The sequence below is a fragment of the Pongo abelii genome, chromosome 1 (assembly GCF_028885655.2).
Source record: "Pongo abelii isolate AG06213 chromosome 1, NHGRI_mPonAbe1-v2.0_pri, whole genome shotgun sequence".
Taxonomy (NCBI): domain Eukaryota; kingdom Metazoa; phylum Chordata; class Mammalia; order Primates; family Hominidae; genus Pongo; species Pongo abelii.
This window is the reverse complement of record NC_071985.2, coordinates 70,013,789-70,034,218: the sequence shown is the minus strand read 5'-3', so window position 1 is coordinate 70,034,218 and position 20,430 is coordinate 70,013,789. Positions and strand designations below refer to the sequence as shown.

The 20,430-nt window shown below is 37.4% G+C and overlaps 1 protein-coding gene across 14 annotated transcripts in view; it reads left to right on the top strand.

Annotated features, from left to right (window-relative positions):
• The window catches only part of TOR1AIP1 (torsin 1A interacting protein 1), a 38,349-nt gene extending 18,206 nt beyond the window's left edge, over positions 1-20,143 (top strand). For 4 of the 14 annotated variants that reach the window (XM_054534649.1, XM_054534476.1, XM_009240339.4 and 1 more), the window contains 8 exons: positions 254-295; positions 1,426-1,509; positions 4,094-4,150; positions 7,944-7,985; positions 8,720-8,788; positions 13,639-13,683; positions 14,045-14,101; positions 17,509-20,143. In XM_054534649.1, coding sequence (XP_054390624.1) covers positions 254-295; positions 1,426-1,509; positions 4,094-4,150; positions 7,944-7,985; positions 8,720-8,788; positions 13,639-13,683; positions 14,045-14,101; positions 17,509-18,296 — 1,184 coding nt within the window. In that variant the 3' untranslated portion in view covers positions 18,297-20,143. 14 annotated transcript variants of the gene reach the window in all.
• The last annotated feature ends 287 nt before the right edge of the window (positions 20,144-20,430 follow it).

Genomic DNA, 20,430 nt, shown 5'->3' with positions numbered 1-20,430 from the left:
ACCTCAAGTGATCCACCCACCTCGGCCTCCCAAAGTGCCGGGATTATAGGCGTGAGCCACTGCACCCAGCCAATTCTTAGTGATTTAACAGAAAAAGAATTTATTTAATGTGTCCTTATGTTCATTTTCCTAAACGAGATGCTCTTTTATTTATTCCTAAGCTTTAACTTTTTTTCCTAAGCTTTTGTTTATTCCTAAGCTTTAACTTTTGATGTTATATGTTTAATATTTGATGTATGCTTTTTTCTTCTAGAAGCCACCAGTGTCCAACAGAAGGTCAATTTCTCTGAAGAAGGTATTTTACTTGTAAATATCATACAATATATACTTTAAGTCTTTTTCTTTACATTAGAATCCATTCTGATAGATATTTAAGAAGTGGGAACAGAGCCGGGGACTGTGGCACATGCCTGTAGTCTCAGCTACTCGGGAGGCTGAGGCAGGAGGATCACTTGAGTCCAGGAGTTCTGGGCTGTCTGTAGTGCACTACGCCGATCAGGCGCCTGCACTAAATTTGGCTTCAATATGGTGACCTCCCGGGAGCGGGGGATCACCATGTTGCCTAAAGAGGGGTGAATCCATTCAGTTCAGAAACGGACCAGGTCAAAACTCCCGTGCTGATCAGTAGTGGGATTGCACCTGTGAATAGCCACTGCACTCCAGCCTGGGCAACCTAGTGAGAGCCCATCTCTTAAAAAAAAACAAAAAGAAGTTAGAACAGAAAATAATGTATTTTTCTTCAAGAAAAAAAATTCATGCTTATCTGAACTGTTAACTGGGCAGAAATGATAGGAGAGATAGAATGAGGGATGACAGCCTTACATTTTAAGCATCTTTTGTCTATTTGGGTTCATTTTAAGCAAAGATAATATTTTCTATTATGGTATTAAAATAATCAGTTTTCCAAATTCTCATAACCAGTTTATGTTTGAAAAGTACAGGAGTAAAATTTAGTTTTTGTTGAAGCTCAGCATAATCTGAGGGTGGTCACCTGCATAATAGAATGTTTGTGTGCAGGTGTGTTTACACTACCCCTCCACCACCAACACACACACACAAACACACATCTGAATTTAACTACACACTAATTATATGTAGTTTTCCTCCCCATAAACTTTTTCCACTGTTTAACGCTCATCTGTTCATTTTTGGCACTACATTAAAGCCTTATAGTTTTTTAGATATTACTCTGAATATTTGTTTAGGAAAGTATTGTGTGCCCCAGAGAACACAAATTGAGCTAAATTTTAGTTCCTTTGGAACTTTGGGATTCAAAATAATAAGCATGATAAACAAACAGCAGATCTATATCTGATAACTTAAAAGCCTTCTTTTAATGTTAAATTATTTGCTTGGTTTTTTTAAATTCAGATCTTTTGAGCATTAAAATAAGACTATATTAGTATATTGTTTACTTCTCTTTAGGAGAAACTGAAGATGATCAAGACAGCTCTCACAGCAGTGTCACTACTGTTAAGTCCAGATCCAGGGATTCTGATGAATCTGGAGGTAATGTTGCTTTATATACATATGACTCTTCTCATAGAACTATCTTTGGTATTCCACGAATTTGCTTTTTAAAAAAAACTTTCAAATTTTTATTAATACTTTATAAAAAGTCGTGAATTTTTCTTTTAATATTTATTAAAATTACTGATTTCGTGTGTACATCCGATTAATACTATGTCATAATATCTAAACACTTTTAGCTTTTTTTGATATTTGTGGAAAATAAGATATTTTTGTGCTCAAAAGAAGAGTTATTTGTTGTTTTTGAATTTTATAGAGAAACTAATCACATTGCCATTGGGACTGACAACACTATCTGGAGTGTTACTTTCAGGAAGTTTTCATTTAATTAGATAACTACCTTTATCTCTGGATTTTCAAATTCAAACCAAGTTATTAATTAACAAGTTCTGATTGTTTATGTGAATTTAAGTTTATTCAACGAAAGAGTTGACTAAAGAGAGAAAAATACCAGTTTGAGGCTTAAGATAATGTTGAACAAGACCCCCCCCCCAAAAAAGATAATGCTAAACAAATTTGTAAACTCTGTAAATAATGAGTAATTTTATACTTTAGTCCTGCACTTTCCGCTCACCACCTCCTTAAAATATCTGTAATTCCGATTCTTTTTTTTTTTTTTTTTTTTTGAGGCGGAGTCTCACTCTGTCACCCATGCTGGAGTGCAGTGCCGCAATGTCGGCTTACTGCAGCCTCTGCCTCCTGGGGTCAGGTGATTCTCCTGCCTCAGCCCCCCAAGCAGGTGGGATTACAGGTGCGCACCACATCTGGCTAATTTTTGTATTTTTAGTAGAGATGAGATTTCACCATGTTGGCCAGGCTGGTCTTAAACTCCTGACCTCAGGTAATCCACCTTCCTCTGCCTCCCAAAGTGCTGGGATTACAGGCCTGAGCCACCAAGCCCGACCTGTAATTCCTATTCTTTACTTCATCATTTCACCTTAAAAATAAGTACATAAGCTGGTTTGGCTTTTGTTTTTATTTTTTTGAGACAGGATCTCACTCTGTCACCCAGGTTTGAGTGCAGTGATGCGATCATGGCTCACTGCAGCCTCGACTTCCAGGCTTAAGCAATTCTCCTGCCTCAGCCTCCCAAAGTGCTGAGATTATAGGTGTGGGCGACCGTGCCTGGCATTATACGCAGGTTGCTGGGCATTTGGTATTCTGTGTATTTCCCACCCTACTCATTTTTCCTATGTATTCTTGATATAGAAATGGAGATTTGTAACATGCTAGTAGTGTCTAGCTAGAATTCCTAGGTTCCATTCCTTCACTTTTTAGCTGTTTGCCCTTAGAGAGTTATTTAACTTCTGTGTTCCTCAGTCTTGTCATCTGGATTGTTGTGAGGGTTAAATTAATTCATATATGCAAAGCACTTACCTGGCACATAGTAAACACTCACTAAGTGCTGTTATTAGTGTTCATACATATTACATGAAGCTCTAAAAATTAGAGATTAATTAAGCCATTTATATAGCCAATAGTTTGCTGCCATTGCTACCAGCATAACTATTTGGAAGTACATAAACCCCAGGTCCTGTGATCGCGCGATCGCAATTCAGCCTGGGCAACAGAGCGAGACTCCGTCTCAAAAAAAAAAATATATGGCCACTTCACCTTTTTGTATCAATGTGTCTGTTTCCAAAACAGCAACCTGATCACTTTTAAACTAATTTAGTTATAAATTCTGCTTTTATATGGGAAAAAATGTTTTTAAGAAGAGTAGACTGAAAGCAAGGCATTGTGATAGGTACCTATAGTCCCAGATACTGAGGAGGCTGAGGCAGGAGGATCCCTTCAGTTCAAGACCAGCCTGGGCAATAACGTGAGACTCCATCTCTTAAAAAAAAAAAAAAAAAAAAGAAGAAGAAAGAAAGAAAGAAAAAGAGCATACAAAAATATTGCCCACTTGGAATAAAAATTTAAAGCAAAAATGGATATTAATGATTTCAATATGATCCACTGTTGTAAACTTTGAAAATTTTCCGTAACTCAAAGGTTTTATTATGTCATTACCTTTGGGCATGTTCTGTATCATAACAATTTTTTAAGTGGTTATTAGCTAATATTTTAGATGTGACATGACTCTTTAGAAACTTTTTTAACCTTTTTTTTTTTTTTTTTTGAGACAGAGTCTCACTCTCTTGTTCAGGCTGGAGTACAGTGGTGCGACCTCGGCTCTCTGCACCTCTGCCTCCCTGGTTCAAGCAGTTCTCCTGCCCTAAGGCCTCCCGAGTAGCTTGGATTACAGGCACGCGCCACCACGCTCAGATAATTTTTGTATTTTTAGTGGAGACGGGGTTTCACCACGTTGGCCAGGATGGTCTCAAACTCCTGACCTCAGGTGATCCGCTTGCCTCATCCTCCCAATGTGCTGGGATTATAGGCAAGAGCCACTGCACCCAGCCTAGAAACTTTTTAAAATAAATTATGCATCCATGTTTTTAACCACCTGGGAGTTATCTGAATATTTTTGCTCTTTTTATTAATTTCTCACTGTTGTCTTATAAAATGTGCAGTTTAAAAGTTGAATATTATTTATAGTGTACTGGTTTTTATTTTTTAGATAAAACCACCAGATCATCTAGTCAATATATAGAATCATTTTGGCAGTCATCACAAAGTAAGTAAAGCTGTGTTTACAGGTCTTCCTGTGAGCTTGGTCAAATGCTGTTCCTGTTTTTGAAGATCCTCTTTTGAAATTTAATGTAAATATTGAACAAGAGGAATAATGAATGCTAAAAAAAAAACTTATCTGATATCTCTCTACCACTTGACCTTGCTTATTGAGTTATTACTCTCTATATCCAAACCTGAATTTGAACTTAGAAAACAAACAAAAAACTACTACTTCCTGTGATTTGTTGAATGTCTTTGCTAGCAGTATAAATGGGTTGATTGCTTTTATTTTAACAGACTAATGTAGTAGTTTGAGCCTATGTATATGCACTTATTCTAATAAGGACATAAAATTTTATATTAGTACAATTTCAACTCTGTTGTAAAAGTTTGGAAGGATGAATAAATAAGTGATAAAGCACATGTAATAAAAAGTTAATGGCAAGCTTGGTAATGGGTATATAAATATTCATTTCAGTCTTACAACTGAAAATTTTTGTGATCAAATATTGAGAAAATATAACAAAAAAAGATTGGAAAGTAATATACCAAAATGCTAATAATGATTTGCTTAAGAATCATTGGTGACATTTTTTTAACTTTATTATTTTCTTTTCTTTTTTCTTTTTTTGAGACAGGTTCTCGCTCTGTTGCTCAGGCAAGTGTAGTGGTGCGATCATGGTTCACTGCAGCCTGGAACTCCTCGGCTCAAGGGATCCTCCTGCCTCAGTTTCCTGAGTAGCTAAGACTAGAGGCACGTGCTACCATGCCCAGCTAATTTTTAAATTTTTTGTAGAGACAGAGTCTCACTATCTTGCTCAGGCTGTTCTCAAACTTTTGGGCGCAAGCATTCCTCCCACATCAGCCTCCTAAAATGCTGGGATTGCAGATGTGAACCATTGCACCCAGCCACCTTTATTATTTTGTTACTACCGTTTTTTTCTTTTGACATTTTTAAATCAAGTCTCCCAAAATCTGAGTTAATTATTAATCAACCAAAAATATCTTTGTATGTAAAAATCTTCAAGAACTTTTTTTTTTCTTCCACATTACTTTCTTTTCTTAAGAAAAAACTTTTGGAAGGCCAGGCATGGTGGCTCACACCTGTAATCCCAGCACTTTGGGAGGCCAAGGTGGGCGGATCACTAGGTCAAGAGACTGAGACCATCCTGGCCAACATGGTGAAACCCCATCTCTACTAAAAATATAAAAATTAGCTGGGCGTGGTGGCGCGTGCCTGTAGTCCCAGCTACTCGGGAGGCTGAGGCAGAAGAATGGCGTGAACCTGGGGGTGCGGTGCAGAGCTTGCCGTGAGCCGAGATCGTGTCACTGCACTCCAGCCTGGGCAACAGAGTGAGACTCCATCTCAAGAAAAAAGAAAAAAAGAAAAAGCCTTTGGAAATCTGTTTTATAATCATTGTATTTATAGAATTCAATTTTATATTTTTTATTTTAATTTTTAGTAGGTTCTGGGTTTGTGACTATAAAATGAGACATAAAATGAATTAGCTGCTGGAAAAAAAATCAGTTGTGGAAAATTACTCTTCGAATTATTTTATGTATTTGCCCTATTTTACTCCAAATCTTTGATCTTTGGAAACTCTTCAATGTATCTACCTGTATAAATGATATTATACCCATGCAGTGAGATACTATTTAGGCCGGGGGCGGTGGCTCACACCTGTAATCCCAGCACTGTGGGAGGCCAAGGCAGGTGGATCACTTGAGGCCAGGAGTTCGAGACCAGTCTGGCCAACATGGTGAAGGCCAGGAGTTTGAGACCAGCCTGGCCAACATGGTGAAACCCCGTCTCTGCTAAAAATGCAAAAATTAACCAGACGTGGTGGTAGGTGCCTGTAATCCCAGCTGCTTGTAAGGCTGAGGCAGGAGAATCACTTGAACCCAATAGGCAATGGCTGCAGTGAACTGGGATTGCACCACTGCACTCCAGCCTGGGTGACAGGGCAAGACTCCATCTCAAAAAAAAAAGAGATACTATTTAGAAATGAAAAATGAGTTAGTTCATTGTATCCTAATGAAAAAGTGATCAAGATATATTTCATTGATTTTAAGATACTATTGATTTTATGTATTAATGAGAAAGAAAAACCATCCAGTTAAACTATGCCATACCATTAATCAAAAGATCAAGGGGCATTTTTTAAAAAGTATGTCTTAGAATTTGATGAAAGTATTAAAATGTATGTGTCCACTTTTTTAAAAGTATATTTTTAGTATAGGCTGAAAACAAAGCTGAGAGAATATCTGTCTTATTTACCATAATATTTCTGCGTTCGATGTTTTGCACACAATAGATACTTAACAGATAGATATTCATGAATTTTTAAATTATGCATTTCTAGAATGGCCCCTTTTTTTAAACAGCTAGCACATGTTTGTATTCAGAAAAAGTTGAAAATAAATAAATGTAAATCGATACTTGTATTTATCATCAAAGAGTAACTCATTTCCTCAGGGCAGATTTGAAAATTTACCTTGTTATAATTGTAATGTCATTTTTTAGTCATCTCATTGTGTCATTTTACAGTTATCCTTAAATACCGCCTCTAAACCTGAAGTAGCATGTTTTACTTCATAGCTACTTTGCAATGTCCATAAATCTGCATAGATAGTACATACCATTTCTCTATAGTATGGTATGTGATATATGATATGGACTGCCTGGATTTGTATCTCGGCCCAACTACTTTTAGATATATAATTTTGGAAAAATTACCAATTTTGGTTTTCCTTTTTTTTTTTTTTTTTTTTGAGATAGAGTCTCGCTCTGTCGCCCAGGCTGGAATGCAGTGGTGTGATCTCAGCTCACTGCAAGCTCTGCCTCCCAGGTTCATGCCCTTCTCCTGCCTCAGCCTCCCGAGTAGCTGGGACTACAGGTGCCCACCACCACGCCTGGCTAATTTTTTATATATTTAGTAGAGACGGGGTTTCACCGTGTTAGTCAGGATGGTCTCAATCTCCTGACCTCATGATCTGCCTGCCTCGGCCTCCCAAAGTGCTAGGATTACAGGCATGAGCCACCGCATCCAGCTGGTTTTCCCTTATTTATAAAATAGGAACAATAATAGCATCTACCACATAAGAATTAAGCAAAATTGGCTGGGCATGGTGGCTCATGCCTGTGATCCCAGCACTTTGGAAGGGCGAGGCAGGCAGAGCATTTGAGGTCAGGAGTTTGAGACCAGCCTGGCCAACACGGTGAAACCCTGGTCAGGAGTTTGAGACCAGCCTGGCCAACATGGTGAAACCCTGCCTCTACTAAAAAGACAAAAAATTTAGTCAGGCATGGTGGTGCACACCTGTAATCCCAAGTACTTGGGAGGCTGAGGCAGGAGAATATCTTGAACCTGGGAAGCAGAGGTTGCAGTGAGCTGAGATTGTGCCACTGCATTCCAGCCTGGGTGACAGTCAGACCCTGTCTCAAAAAAAAGAATTAAACAAAATTATACTTTATATATACAACTATATGTAGTTGTTATTTTGATGGTACTGATCCTAAAACTGACTCCTTGTTGTTGCCCAATTCCTAAACATTTTGAAGTTTAGAAATGAGGGGGAAAGAAATACACACACACTTTTTATATATATATATAGTATATGTATGTTTTTTATATATATATACTTCATATACTTATATGCTTGGAATTGATGAGAGAATGTTTTTTGTTTGTTGTTTGTTTTTAGTATCCACGGTAAACAAGCAAAATGTCTGTGCAACATCTTTTTTGTTGTTATTTTCAAGTATTCTATGACCTTATCCCTGTTTTCTGTTTCAGGTCAAAACTTCACAGCTCATGATAAGCAACCTTCAGTGCTGAGTAAGTAGTTGGTTGTCTGCTCTTTTTTCAGTCAGTCAATTCTTTTCTTTTTTTTTTTTTTTTGAGATGATGTCTCACTCTGTCGTCCAGGTTGGAGTGCCATCTGGGCTCATTGCAAGCTCCGCCTCTTGGGTTCACGCCATTCTTCTGCCTCAGCCTCCCAAGTAGCTGGGACTACAGGCGCCCGCCACCACCCCTGGCTAATTTTTTTGTATTTTTAGTAGAGATGGTGTTTCACCGTGTTAGTCAGGATAGTCTCAATCTCCTGACCTCATGATCCACCTGCCTCGGCCTCCCAAAGTGCTGGAATTACAGGTGTGAGCCACCGTGCCCAGCCTCAATCAATCAATTCTAACCTTGCCTTATTCTCCCAACAAAAGTTGTAATAAGATTTTAAGTCATTTTACCCCTCTTTACCTTTTTAATTCACCACGGATTGGTACTACCTGTAATAATTACTCTGTGATATGGAAATGTGTTCAGGGCTATTTTACCACAAGTAATTTGTATTATGTGATAATATATTTATTTGCTACCTGCTTTGCTGTAGGAAGTAGTTCATCCTCACTGATATGATCCTTTGAAATTATCTTTTACTTATAAAACTATCGCTTTTATTGTTTTCTTCCCCTAGTTTATTTTGTCTTTCTGATAGATTAATTTTATAACACTGGAATATGGTATGAACTTTCAAAGTATGGGAAATTATCTTTTGATATATGTATTTGCTTCAGGCTCAGGATATCAAAAAACTCCCCAGGAATGGGCCCCACAAACTGCAAGAATGAGGACCAGGATGCAAAGTAAGTAGATAAATCTCTGTTATTGAAATAATCTTAAGTGTATTTGCTGTGTTTTTCTTGACAAAAATATTTAGTTCTTCAGATAAACATTTAGGTTGTTTGTGATTTCACTAATAAAGTACAGCTATGATTACTAGTTTAGTAATTTCTTGGACTGGCAGCACATGGGCTGGGTGTAGAATGTAAATAGTGGCGTGAGAAAACCAGAGATTGGCCAGGTGCGGTGGCTCACGCCTGTAATCCCAGCACTTTGGGAGGCCGAGGCGGGTGGATCCCGAGGTCAGGAGATCGAGACCATCCTGGCTAACACGGTGAAACCCCGTCTCTACTAAAAATACAAAAAAAAAAAAAAAATTAGCTGGGCGTGGCGGCGGGAGGCTACTCAGAAGGCTGAGGCAGGAGAATGGCGTGAACCCAGGAGGCGGAGCTTGCAGTGAGCGGAGATTGCGCCACTGCACTCCAGCCTGGGTGACAGAGCGAGACTCCATCTGAAAAAAAAAAACAAAAAAAAACCAGAGATTGATGGATTTTAACAAGCTGTCAGTTCTAGCAGCAATACAGTCTGTATACAATAATGAAATTCTACTCTTTTGACAATACTTATTTTTTGCTTTTAGCAGATTTTGGAACAGCTTTGTATACTCATAATTTTACATAATAAAGGCTGAAATGCACAAGTTATATTTTCATGTTTAGGGTTTTTTTCCTGTTTTTTTGTTTTGTTTTGTTTTGTTTTGTTTTGTTTTGTTTTTGAGATGGAGTCTCGCTGTGTTGCCCAGGCTGGAGTACAGTGGCACAATCTCGGTTCACTGCAACCTCTGCCTCCCGGGTTCAAGCAATTCTCCTGCCTCAGCCTCCCAAGTAGCTAGGACTAAAGGCGTGCACCACCACACCCAGCTAATTTTTGTATTTTTACACGCCTGGCTAATTTTTGTATTTTTAGTAGAGACAGGGTTTCACCATATTGGTCAGGCTGGTCTTGAACTCCTGACCTCATGATCCGCCTGCCTTGGCCTCCCTGAGTGCTGGGATTACAGGCTTGAGCCACCGCGCCCAGCCTTTCTGGGTTTTTGGAGGTGTTTTGTTTTGGGTTTTTTTTGAGATGGAGTCTCCCTCTGTCGCCCAGGTTGGAGTGCGGTGGCACAATCTCAGCTCACTGCAGCCTCCGCCTCCTACATTCAGGTCTTTCTTGTGCCTTAGCCTCCTAAGTAGCTGGGACTTGCATGCATGCGCCACCATGCCCAGCTAATATTTGTACTTTTAGTAGAGACAGGGTTTCGCCATGTTGGCCAGGTTGGTCTTGAACTGCTGACCTCAAGTGATCCGCCTGCTTCAGCCTCCCAAAGTGTTGGGATTACAGGCATGAGCTACCACACCCAGCCTCAGGTTTAGGTTTTGGATGGATTAAATGTCACAGAATTTAAGGAATACTATAAATCGATGTGATAAAACCATCATACTTTGAACTCACTTTCTATAATTTCTATGGAAATGCGTCCACATTAAATCTCAACCATATTTTTTTAAAGTCCATGCATATTCTCTGCCTTAAGTGACCTTTAACCTCCCTACTTTACTCATCTAACCACAATAGGTCTTGAGGTCGTCAGGTATTCTCTTACTTTTATTTAGGTAATGTAAAAATCCACATCTTATATCTCTTGCTCATGGGATGATTAACTCTAATTGGACCAGATGACATGTGTGGCTCTGCTTTTCCATCAGTAAAGTAGGAGTGCTCATAATTCATTTTTTCTCAGCAGTGACGTTTTTAGCCCACATATAAGTGAGTTCTTCAGCAGTCTAGAACCGAAATAACTTTTTGCCGTTGTCTTATTGTTGGTTGTCATTTCTTATTGCTGTGATTATGTGCCTGCTATTAGAAAACCATTTCCTCTTATAATTTGCTCTTCCTGACCTATTATAGTTAGGAAACCAAACGTTAATTATTCAGCTTATTAGAATTATGTTTATAACCAGAATCAAACATTAAAATTAAATTTGAAGACCTAAGAGATACTCTTGGATGTAAAAATGCATGAGTTTTAGTGTATATAATGTGAAAAGCTCAGAGGCATCTTGTGTCATTTCTTAGTTCTTAACTATACATTCTGAGTAATTAATATCAGATAAATGACTTCCAGATAAGTGAAGTTAGTACATACTTATCAGAAAATCCTTGCATAATTTTTTCCTCTAATAAGACACTGTAATACAGAAGGAAAAATAATTATATTGAACATCTAATAGAAATGCAGAAATAGATCTTTTTAGTTGCTAAATTGATAGCTGATTTTTAGTATTTTATGTGTTTGCATTTCTTTGTCTTGTTACTATATTTATTATGGCTTACAGAATTATACATTGGTTGCTAACCACCTACCATATATAGATACCACATTGAGCTTTCAGAGTTATGTAACAGTAACATACCAGAAGTGTGCATGTAATAGGATCTTTTAGACTTTCAACCACATGAGGACTTTAAGATAGAACGATGAGCAAGAAGAAAATATTTTCAATGGAAGTGGAAGACTACAGTGATTTTTCAAACACTGTTATATAATAGATTCCTCTTCAAGACTATTAAAAAAATGTTTTCCTAGCATTCCACATTTTATCTCATTCTTTAACTATATATTTCTGCCTGCTTTGGTGAGGAAAAAAAGTCATTTTTAGACCTGAGTGTTCAAGAACCTTAGGCTATAGATTCTACCCCATGGAACATTGTCACCCGATGTTAGCAACAGTTTCCTGTAGACAGGTCCCAGTTCAGGCTTCTGCCTGCATCCAAACCTTTTAGGAAAGATGGAACCACTGTCTTTACTTTTTCCTGTTTGCCAGGTGATAAAACAATGATTATAGAGAAGAATATATGTGCATGGAGAGGTCAGAGAATTAATATAAATGTTTTGGAACCTGTCTCAGAAATTTAGATAGAGAAAAGACAATTTGGAGTTAAAGCTCTTGAGCTCCAGTCCTAGCTCTTCCACTTACTAATTGAGTAATCTTGGTAAAATCACTTAACCTTTGTGAACCTCAATTTTCTTGCCTTTAGAGACAATAGTGCCTATAACTAGATTATTGTAATGAGCTTATATGTGCAAACACAATTTTTTAAAGTCTAAAATCTCATAATTATCAGGGCTTATTTATTGTTAATATTTTCTGTAGAATTAATAGCAACTATGGAGGATTTGTGCCCTCTACTCTTGATGGTTATAGAGTGATTGATTATCGCCATACTCTTTAGACTAGAAAAGCTTGAGTTTTTTCTTTTTCTTTTTTTTCTTTCTTTTTTTTTTTTTTGAGACAGGGTCTTGCTCTGTTGCCTAGGCTAGAGTGCAGTGGCGTTATCTCAGCTCACTGCAACCTTTGCCTCCTGGGTTCAAGCGATTCTCGTGCCTCAGCTTCCCAAGTAGCTGGTGGCGCACCAATACACCCAGCTAATTTTTGTATTTTAGTAGAGACAGGGTTTCACCATGTTGGCCAGGCTGGTCTCAAACTCCTGACCTCAGGTGATCCACCCACCTCGACCTCCCAAAGTGTTGGGATTACAGGCTTGAGCCACCGCGCCCAGCTGAGTTTTTTCTTTTAAAAAGATGTTTTTTAGAATTGTTGTTAGCATCTCTAGTAATGTTGATAAAAAGGATAGCAGTTACCCTTTGGACAATGTCCTGCCTTGGCAGTATACACCCTGCTGTGTATGTGTTTGTGTTATATGAATTATATAAATATTATATATAGTACATAATTATTATTTAGCTGTCCTTCATCATTAACATCATAGAATTGCACTTCACAGCATTTTTGTATATATTATCTCATTTGATCTTTGCAGCCATGGAGTGAAGTATTCAAAATAAACATTATCTGATGGATTTGGGTTTCATGTGGTTAGGTATTTTTATTGTTATTTTAGTTGTAACTTTGATAACCTAACTTAGAAGCTTCTAAATAATGAAATATCCTAAGCTAAACTAGTAATTGAAAAACAGTATTCCTCTTAGAGTTGCTGTCATTTTGTCTTACTACATCATTATGGAGTTTTTTGTCATATGATCAAAAATAAGGCTATTTCTGAATCTTAGCAGGGCTAATATTATTCCTCCAGTTATTCCAGTGTTTCTCAAATGAAAGTTGTTGATATAACACTAAGAAGATCCACCAGGAAGTTCATTTATATATACAGAAGTTATAAAAGTCCAGGCAAGTGATAGATGGCAATACTGGTAATGTAGGTCATACAAATGAGATAACTCGGCCTCTCCAACTTCTGAAGCCTGTCCTTCCATTTCCTCTCTTAGATTTTAAAACCTGCTGGTATGCTAAGAAAGATGGAAGGGAAAGGGAAAGGTTAGGATCATTTTTAATTTCTTTTCTTGTTTTTAATTTTTTTTTTTTTCTTTTTAGAGATAGGGTCTCACAGTGTTGCCCAGGCTGGCCTTAAACTCCTGTGCTCAAGCTGTCCTTTCACCTCAGCCTCTTGATTTGTCGGAATTACAGGCATGAACCACTGTACCCGGCTTAATTTATTTTCTAAATAAATTTAGATGGAAGTAGAAATTTGACAGAGTTGTGAGAAAATTATTTTTGAGCTCTATTGTTTAACCACAAGCCTAAAACGGAATTACTTTATTACTTGTCTATTAACAGAAATGATGAGAAGTTTTTAAATGTGATTTTAAGATACTACTAGTATTTGAAATGGTCAGAATCCCCAGAGGAAATATTGAATCAGTTTGAGGTAGAAAATAGTGAGGATTCAGATTTTTATATTAAAACACCTTATCCAGACAGCTCAGTAGTCTATAATCCACATTTTGTCCTTATTTTCCCCCTCTTTACAGCATCTTCACCAGGCAAGAGTTCAATATATGGCAGTTTTTCAGATGGTATGTTTCATTTTATTATGGTGTGCTTATTTTCTTTGTCCTTTTTATCCCGGAAGTTTCACCAATCCCATTAGATACTTACGGGTCAAATACTTCCAAACTTTCTCTCAAAACTAATTATTGTGTGCTTTGTACTAGACCCCACCATATGCTGTGAAAAGCTATGAAAGAAATAGGTCATGTGTTTCAAGGAGCTCTCAGTCTAATCGGCACTCAGATATTCTACTTTTTCTTCTGCTTCTGGCTGATCTCTGTCTTCTTTTTTTCCTGGTGGAATTTGTATCTTCTTTGTCTACTAGAAATAAATACTCAAATTATGAAGCATAAGTTGATAGTCTTATTTTATTACTCTCACCATTAGATGACAGCATTCTGAAATCAGAGCTTGGAAACCAGTCACCATCAACCTCCAGCCAACGTAAGTTTGTGTATTCAGTTTTTATTCAATATTTCTGTAAAATTGGTATTCCATAATTGTTTAAAAATGTTTTTTCACAGCAGTATGACTCGATGCTATTTGAAGAATCACATTTTAAGCACTTGAGAGGAAAAAGTATATATTCTACTAGCAGTGAAATTCTTTATAGACAAACTATATGAGACAACATCTGGTATTGCCCTTCACTTAACTGTCCATAAGACCAAAAATAATAGCGAATAATAAGTAAAGCTATTAATACTGTTAACTGAGAAAACCATGCTGAATTGAAAGAAAGGTAGCCAGAGCATGACTTTATGGGATTACAGTGGCTTTCAGAGTCTGCACACCTGTATTTGAACTAGATTGGACCACTTACCTCCTTTACAGCCTTGTGGCAAGTTTCTTTAGTTCTCCAAGTCTTATTATCCTGAAAGAGTACTAAGAAAATAAATTAATGGTCTGAGCGTGGTGGCTCATGCCTGTAATCTCAGCATTTTGAGAGGCCAAGGCAGGCAGATCACGAGATCAAGAGATCGAAACCATCCTGGCCAACATGGTGAAACCCCATCTCTACTAAAAATACAAAAATTAGCTGGACATGGTGGCACACACCTGTTGTCCCAGCTACTCAGGAGGCTGAAGCAGGAGAATCACTTGAACCCAGGAAGCGGAGGTTGCAGTGAGCCGAGATCGTGCCACTGCACTCCAGCCTGGCAACAGAGCGAGACTCTGTCTCAAAAAAAAAAAAAAGAAAGAAAATAGATTAATGATGATTCTCAAATTTTTTGTTCTTGGTACCGCTTTACACTAGTAAAGTTATTAAGAACCTCAAAGAGCTTTTTGTTGAAAATATGGGTTATATCTATCCATATGTACCAGGAAATTAAAGTTGAAACATTTTTTAAAATATGTATTAATTTATTTTAAAATAATTTAGCAAGAAGAGTGACAGATCAGATTGCTTTGCATTTTTTCTAATCTCTTTAATGCCTAGCTTTAAAAAATGGATTTGGATTATCATATATGCTTCTGTATGCAGTCTGTTACAATATATTATTTTTGTTGAAGTATCTACAAAAAATCCAGCTTTTATACAGATATGAAAAATTTTAATAGCCTCTTCAGATAATTGTGGCTATTCTTTTTTGAACTCTCCAAAACTCAACAAGTGGTAGTTTCTTAAATGTTACTTGAAATAGGATGTCTAAAACCATCTTACTGAGCTTTTAGTACTCTATTACATTAAAAGTCATTGGTCTTTCTTATACTTTGAATGGAGTATCGTGCACTGGTCATTTGGAAAACATTGGTTCACTGAGAAATGCAGATTTTCCAAACATTGACACATTAGGAATGTAATAAAAAATATCACATTTGTTAATATCACTGCCAATCTCAAGACTTTAAAAAAGTGTTAAAGGGTGGGGTGCATGGCCCATGCCTGTAATCCCAACATTTTGGGAGGCCTAGGTGGATGGATCACCTGAGGTCAGGAGTTCAAGACCAGCCTGGCCAACATGGCAAAACCCTGTCTCTACTAGAAATACAAAAACATTAGCTGGGTATGGTGGCACACACCTGTAATCCCAGCTACTTAGGAGGCTGAGGCAGGAGAATCACTTGAACCTGAGAGGCAGAGGTTGCAGTGAGCCAAGATCGCACCACTTCATGCCATCCTGGGCCACACAGCGAGACTCCATCTCAGAAAAAAAAAGAAAGTGTTAAAGTACAATATTGGGAGTTGTCAAGCTCATGGTGGCAGATTTAGGATTCTAAAATCCTAATTTTCACTTGAAAGCAAATATCTGCCAAATACACAAGTCTGACTAGTTTGTTACTTGTTCTTTCAAGTAAAAAATAGTATTCCATGAAAAATGTGCTAATTCGCCTTGTAATTCATTTGCACAAAATTATTTTCCTTGAGACAACCATGGTACTGTATGATGCAGCAGAAGTGCTTTGTGCATACTTTCCATTTCTTCAGAAAGAATATTGACATATGTACTCAAGGATTCAGATTTAATAAGATAAATAATTAACTGCTTCATAAAGGACATTCTTAAGTAAAAGAATGTCCCTTTGTTAAACCTTGAATGCATGGCAGTGAAAAATAACAATGACTATACTCGTACAGTTTAGTGCCACTGCCCTGTAACTCATGCTAAGGCATCAGAAGTTTTTCCCACCATTGCTTTTGTGTCATCAGTGCAAATGTCAACACAAGGTGAAAGTCAAATAACATCTTAGTGTTAGAAGAATAGCTTTAACTTCATGGACCCCCCTCCCCCCAAAATAGGGTCTTGAAGTACCCCACAGACCACACCTTGAGAATTGCTGCTCTAAAAGGTCCCTACTAAAATTAATAGCCTGAAACAGTCAATAAGTAAAAGATGTAAAAGTGTTATTGTTACTATCAACGGAATAAATGAAGTAGAATATGAGAAAGTACTTTATAAACCGAAAAGCACTAGATAAATATAAATTAATACTATTATTATTGCCAATAGTAACTAGGGATGAGTCACAAACTAAATTTTACCAGTGTTAACTTGCATACCACAAAAGGCATCGGTGAAATTAATCTAAAGGGACAGCTAGCTATTATAACACATAGAAGATGTTCATTTATATTGCATCCTTTTCTTTTCTTTTTTTTTTTTTTTTTTGAGATGGAATCTCGCTCTGTCACCCAGGCTGGAGTGCTGGAGTGCAGTGGCGCGATTTCGGCTCACTGCAACCTCCGCCTCCCGTTTTCAAGTGATTCTCCTGCCTCAGCCTCCCAAGTATCTGGGACTACAGGTGTGTGCCACCACACCCAGCTAGTTTTTTGTATTTTCAGTAGAGACGAGGTTTCACAGTCTCAATCTCCTGACCTCGTGATCTTCCCACCTCGGCCTCCCAAAGTGCTGGGATTACAGGCATAAGCCACCACTTCCAGCCTGCATCCTTTTCTTTATCGCTTTATGTACTTCAGAAATATTTCACCTTGAATAATTAGCCATGTGAATGCTGAGTTACTAAATTAAAAAATATTTTATAAATTGTATTTTAATAGTCTATTCTCCCAACTAGTAGCAGTGGAAATAATAGCTTCGCTTTATAAACTGTTATTTTTCTGACTTGTTTATGCCATTTCATATGTTTAAAAACTTTTTTCCTCAAAGACTTATTTTTATATTGAAGAGACATATGCATATTTGTGCACATAATTCAAAGCCTATGCATGTAAGATTTTCTTGAGAATGTGATAAATTATTTTATTAAAAAAATTATCAGCTTTCTTCTTTAAAGTCCTTCCTCTTTTACCTAATGTTTATAAAGATTGATACTGATTTTAAAAGTCACTTGCCCCTGAATCTAAGAAAATGGTATTTATGTCTGTCATTTCTTTTTTTTCTGAGAAGAGGTGACTGGACAACCCCAAAATGCATCTTTTGTCAAGAGGAACTGGTGGTGGCTACTTCCTCTGATAGCTGCTCTTGCCTCTGGGAGTTTTTGGTTCTTTAGTACTCCTGAGGTAGAAACCACTGCTGTTCAAGAGTTCCAGAACCAGATGAATCAACTTAAGAATAAGTACCAAGGTCAAGATGAGAAGCTGTGGAAAAGGAGCCAAACATTCCTGGAAAAACATCTTAATAGCTCCCATCCTCGGTCTCAGCCTGCTATCTTACTGCTCACTGCTGCCCGAGATGCTGAAGAAGCACTTAGGTGTCTGAGTGAACAAATTGCTGATGCCTATTCTTCTTTTCATAGTGTCCGTGCCATCCGGATTGATGGGACAGATAAAGCTACTCAAGACAGTGATACTGTCAAACTAGAGGTAGACCAAGAACTGAGCAATGGATTTAAGAATGGCCAGAATGCAGCTGTGGTACACCGCTTTGAGTCATTTCCCGCAGGCTCTACTTTGATCTTCTACAAATATTGTGACCATGAAAACGCAGCCTTCAAAGATGTAGCCTTAGTCCTGACTGTCTTATTGGAGGAAGAGACACTTGGAACAAGTCTAGGCCTAAAGGAAGTTGAAGAAAAAGTAAGAGATTTTCTTAAAGTCAAGTTCACCAATTCTAACACACCCAACTCCTACAATCATATGGACCCAGACAAACTGAATGGCCTCTGGAGCCGTATTTCTCACTTAGTTCTGCCTGTGCAACCTGAAAATGCCCTGAAAAGGGGCATCTGCTTATAAGAAGTGAGAGAGAAGAAAAATCATGTCCCAAGTTCTGAGAATTGTTCACACTTTCTAACCAGAGACAGAATTCAGAGCTCTTTTTGAAAGAACTAGTTTCTTTTTAAAGGAAGTTAAGTTCTTACATAAACATGGAACATATAAATCATTCATTCAACCTATCTGTGATATGAGAGAATCATTTCAGTTTCCATTGAGAGCTGTGTTAAAGGTATCTTAGGAGTGCAGATTATATGCAGTTCCTTAGAGAATCTGTTTTGATTCTGGGCTGAGTTATTACAGTTATGGTATGACCAGTGAGAGGGATTTGTCTCCTTTCTTATGAACCTTCCTGATTTTTTAACTTAGATTTCTCACTAAGTTTCCTGAGTTATTAGTAAGATTGCTCCCTAAATGTAACCATGGATTTTCCCATTATGTTCCCTTTTATACCATTTAGGTGTGAGTTCCTTAGCTTCTGCCTATAGGAACGTAAGTAATGAAAGGTCATCTAGGTGTGTGTTTGGAATTTTTTTCTTTTGTTTTTTGGAAGATGGAAAGAACAAGGCAAGGAAGGAGAAATTAATGGGGAAGCTGAAGGAAGGAAATGTTACAGTAATCCACTGAGATGTAGTTTAGTCAAACATAGTTATATGAACTGTTAATCTTGGTGGATTCTGTTGGGATTTGTTTTTTACATCTCCTTTTTCCTTCCTTGAAGAAAAATTCTTGGCCCTCCCAAGGATTCTTCATGTATATTGCAAAATTTAATATATTTGTTCACTTGAGTCTTAAGAGTAGGTCAGGCCAAGGCAGGTGGATCACCTGAGGTCAGAAATTCAAGACCAGCCTGGCCAACATGGTGAAACCCCGTCTCTACTAAAAATACAAAAATTAGCCGGGCGTGGTGGCACATGCCTGTAATCCCAGCTACTTGGGAGGCTGAGGCAGGAGAATCGCTTGAACCCAGGAGGTGGAGGTTGCAATAAGCCGAGACCATGCTTATTGCCCTCCAGCCTGGGCAACAAAAATGAAACTCTGTCTCAAAAAAAAAAAAAAAAAAGAGTAGGTCAATTCGTAACAGTTTATTTTGGACACATCCTGAAGCTTTTGTTTTGAATTAAGAAATGAGTTTCAGGAATTGACAAGCCATTTGTTAACCAGCTGTCCTGGGCTATTGAAGAAGATTTCATTTTCCGCACATCCACTTGTTGCAGTCCAAGTCCTCTAGTACAACGCCATAGCAAATATAAAGATTTACTATGCACGTGATACATTTTATGGAGTGCCTCAAGCCAAGATAGTGAACTTACATGAAGGGTGTGAAATGTATTTCTTTACTACTATAGTAGTTTAGTTATAACTTTGCATCTATAATTGAGCTTTCTCATCTGCCAAATGCTATGGTTTTCTTAAAATGTTACAATTCTAGATCTATCCACCTTGTTTTTTTATTGTCTACAAACCATTAAATGTAAATATTATTTTTAGAGAGAGTCAGTCATTGGCTTTGTCATTTACCCTTTGAGAGTTCCACAAGTGGTAGTAGAGTGGTCTAACGTCTTTCCTCTAGTACTACCAGTATTCATAAATGTATACCCCTTACTGTAATTTGTTCCTCTTAGAAGTCAGATCATCTGATTTATAGAGGATTATGAAAACCAGAGTTTTTGAAAAGGCTTATTTTATACATACATATTATATAGAGAAACAAATGTTTTTATTAAATGTTTCATTGACCCAAGTAATTTAAAAGTAATATGTTACCTATGTCTTTCAAGAAAAATAATTATAGCAGCTGATCTGTAAATGACTTTAAAAGCTATTTTAGTAATTTAAATAAATTTACTTTCCTGGTTTGTACTCTCTATGTGTTATAAACTTAATGATTTATCATCTTTAAAAAAAGAAATCCAAGTATTTTCCTTGAACAATTTTAGCAACTCTGGCTAGGGGAAACAAAAAACCAAAGAACTGGAGCCATTTGCAAGTACATTGGTTAGAAGTGGAATAGCCATAACTTTCCATTTTATCTCGGCACTTAGGGTTTTTAAAAATACAGTTAAGTTAGGTATTCCTGACTTGGCAAAAGAATCTCCACAGCAGCTTTTCTTTTTTTTTTTTTAAGTAGACATGGGATCTCGCTATATTGCCC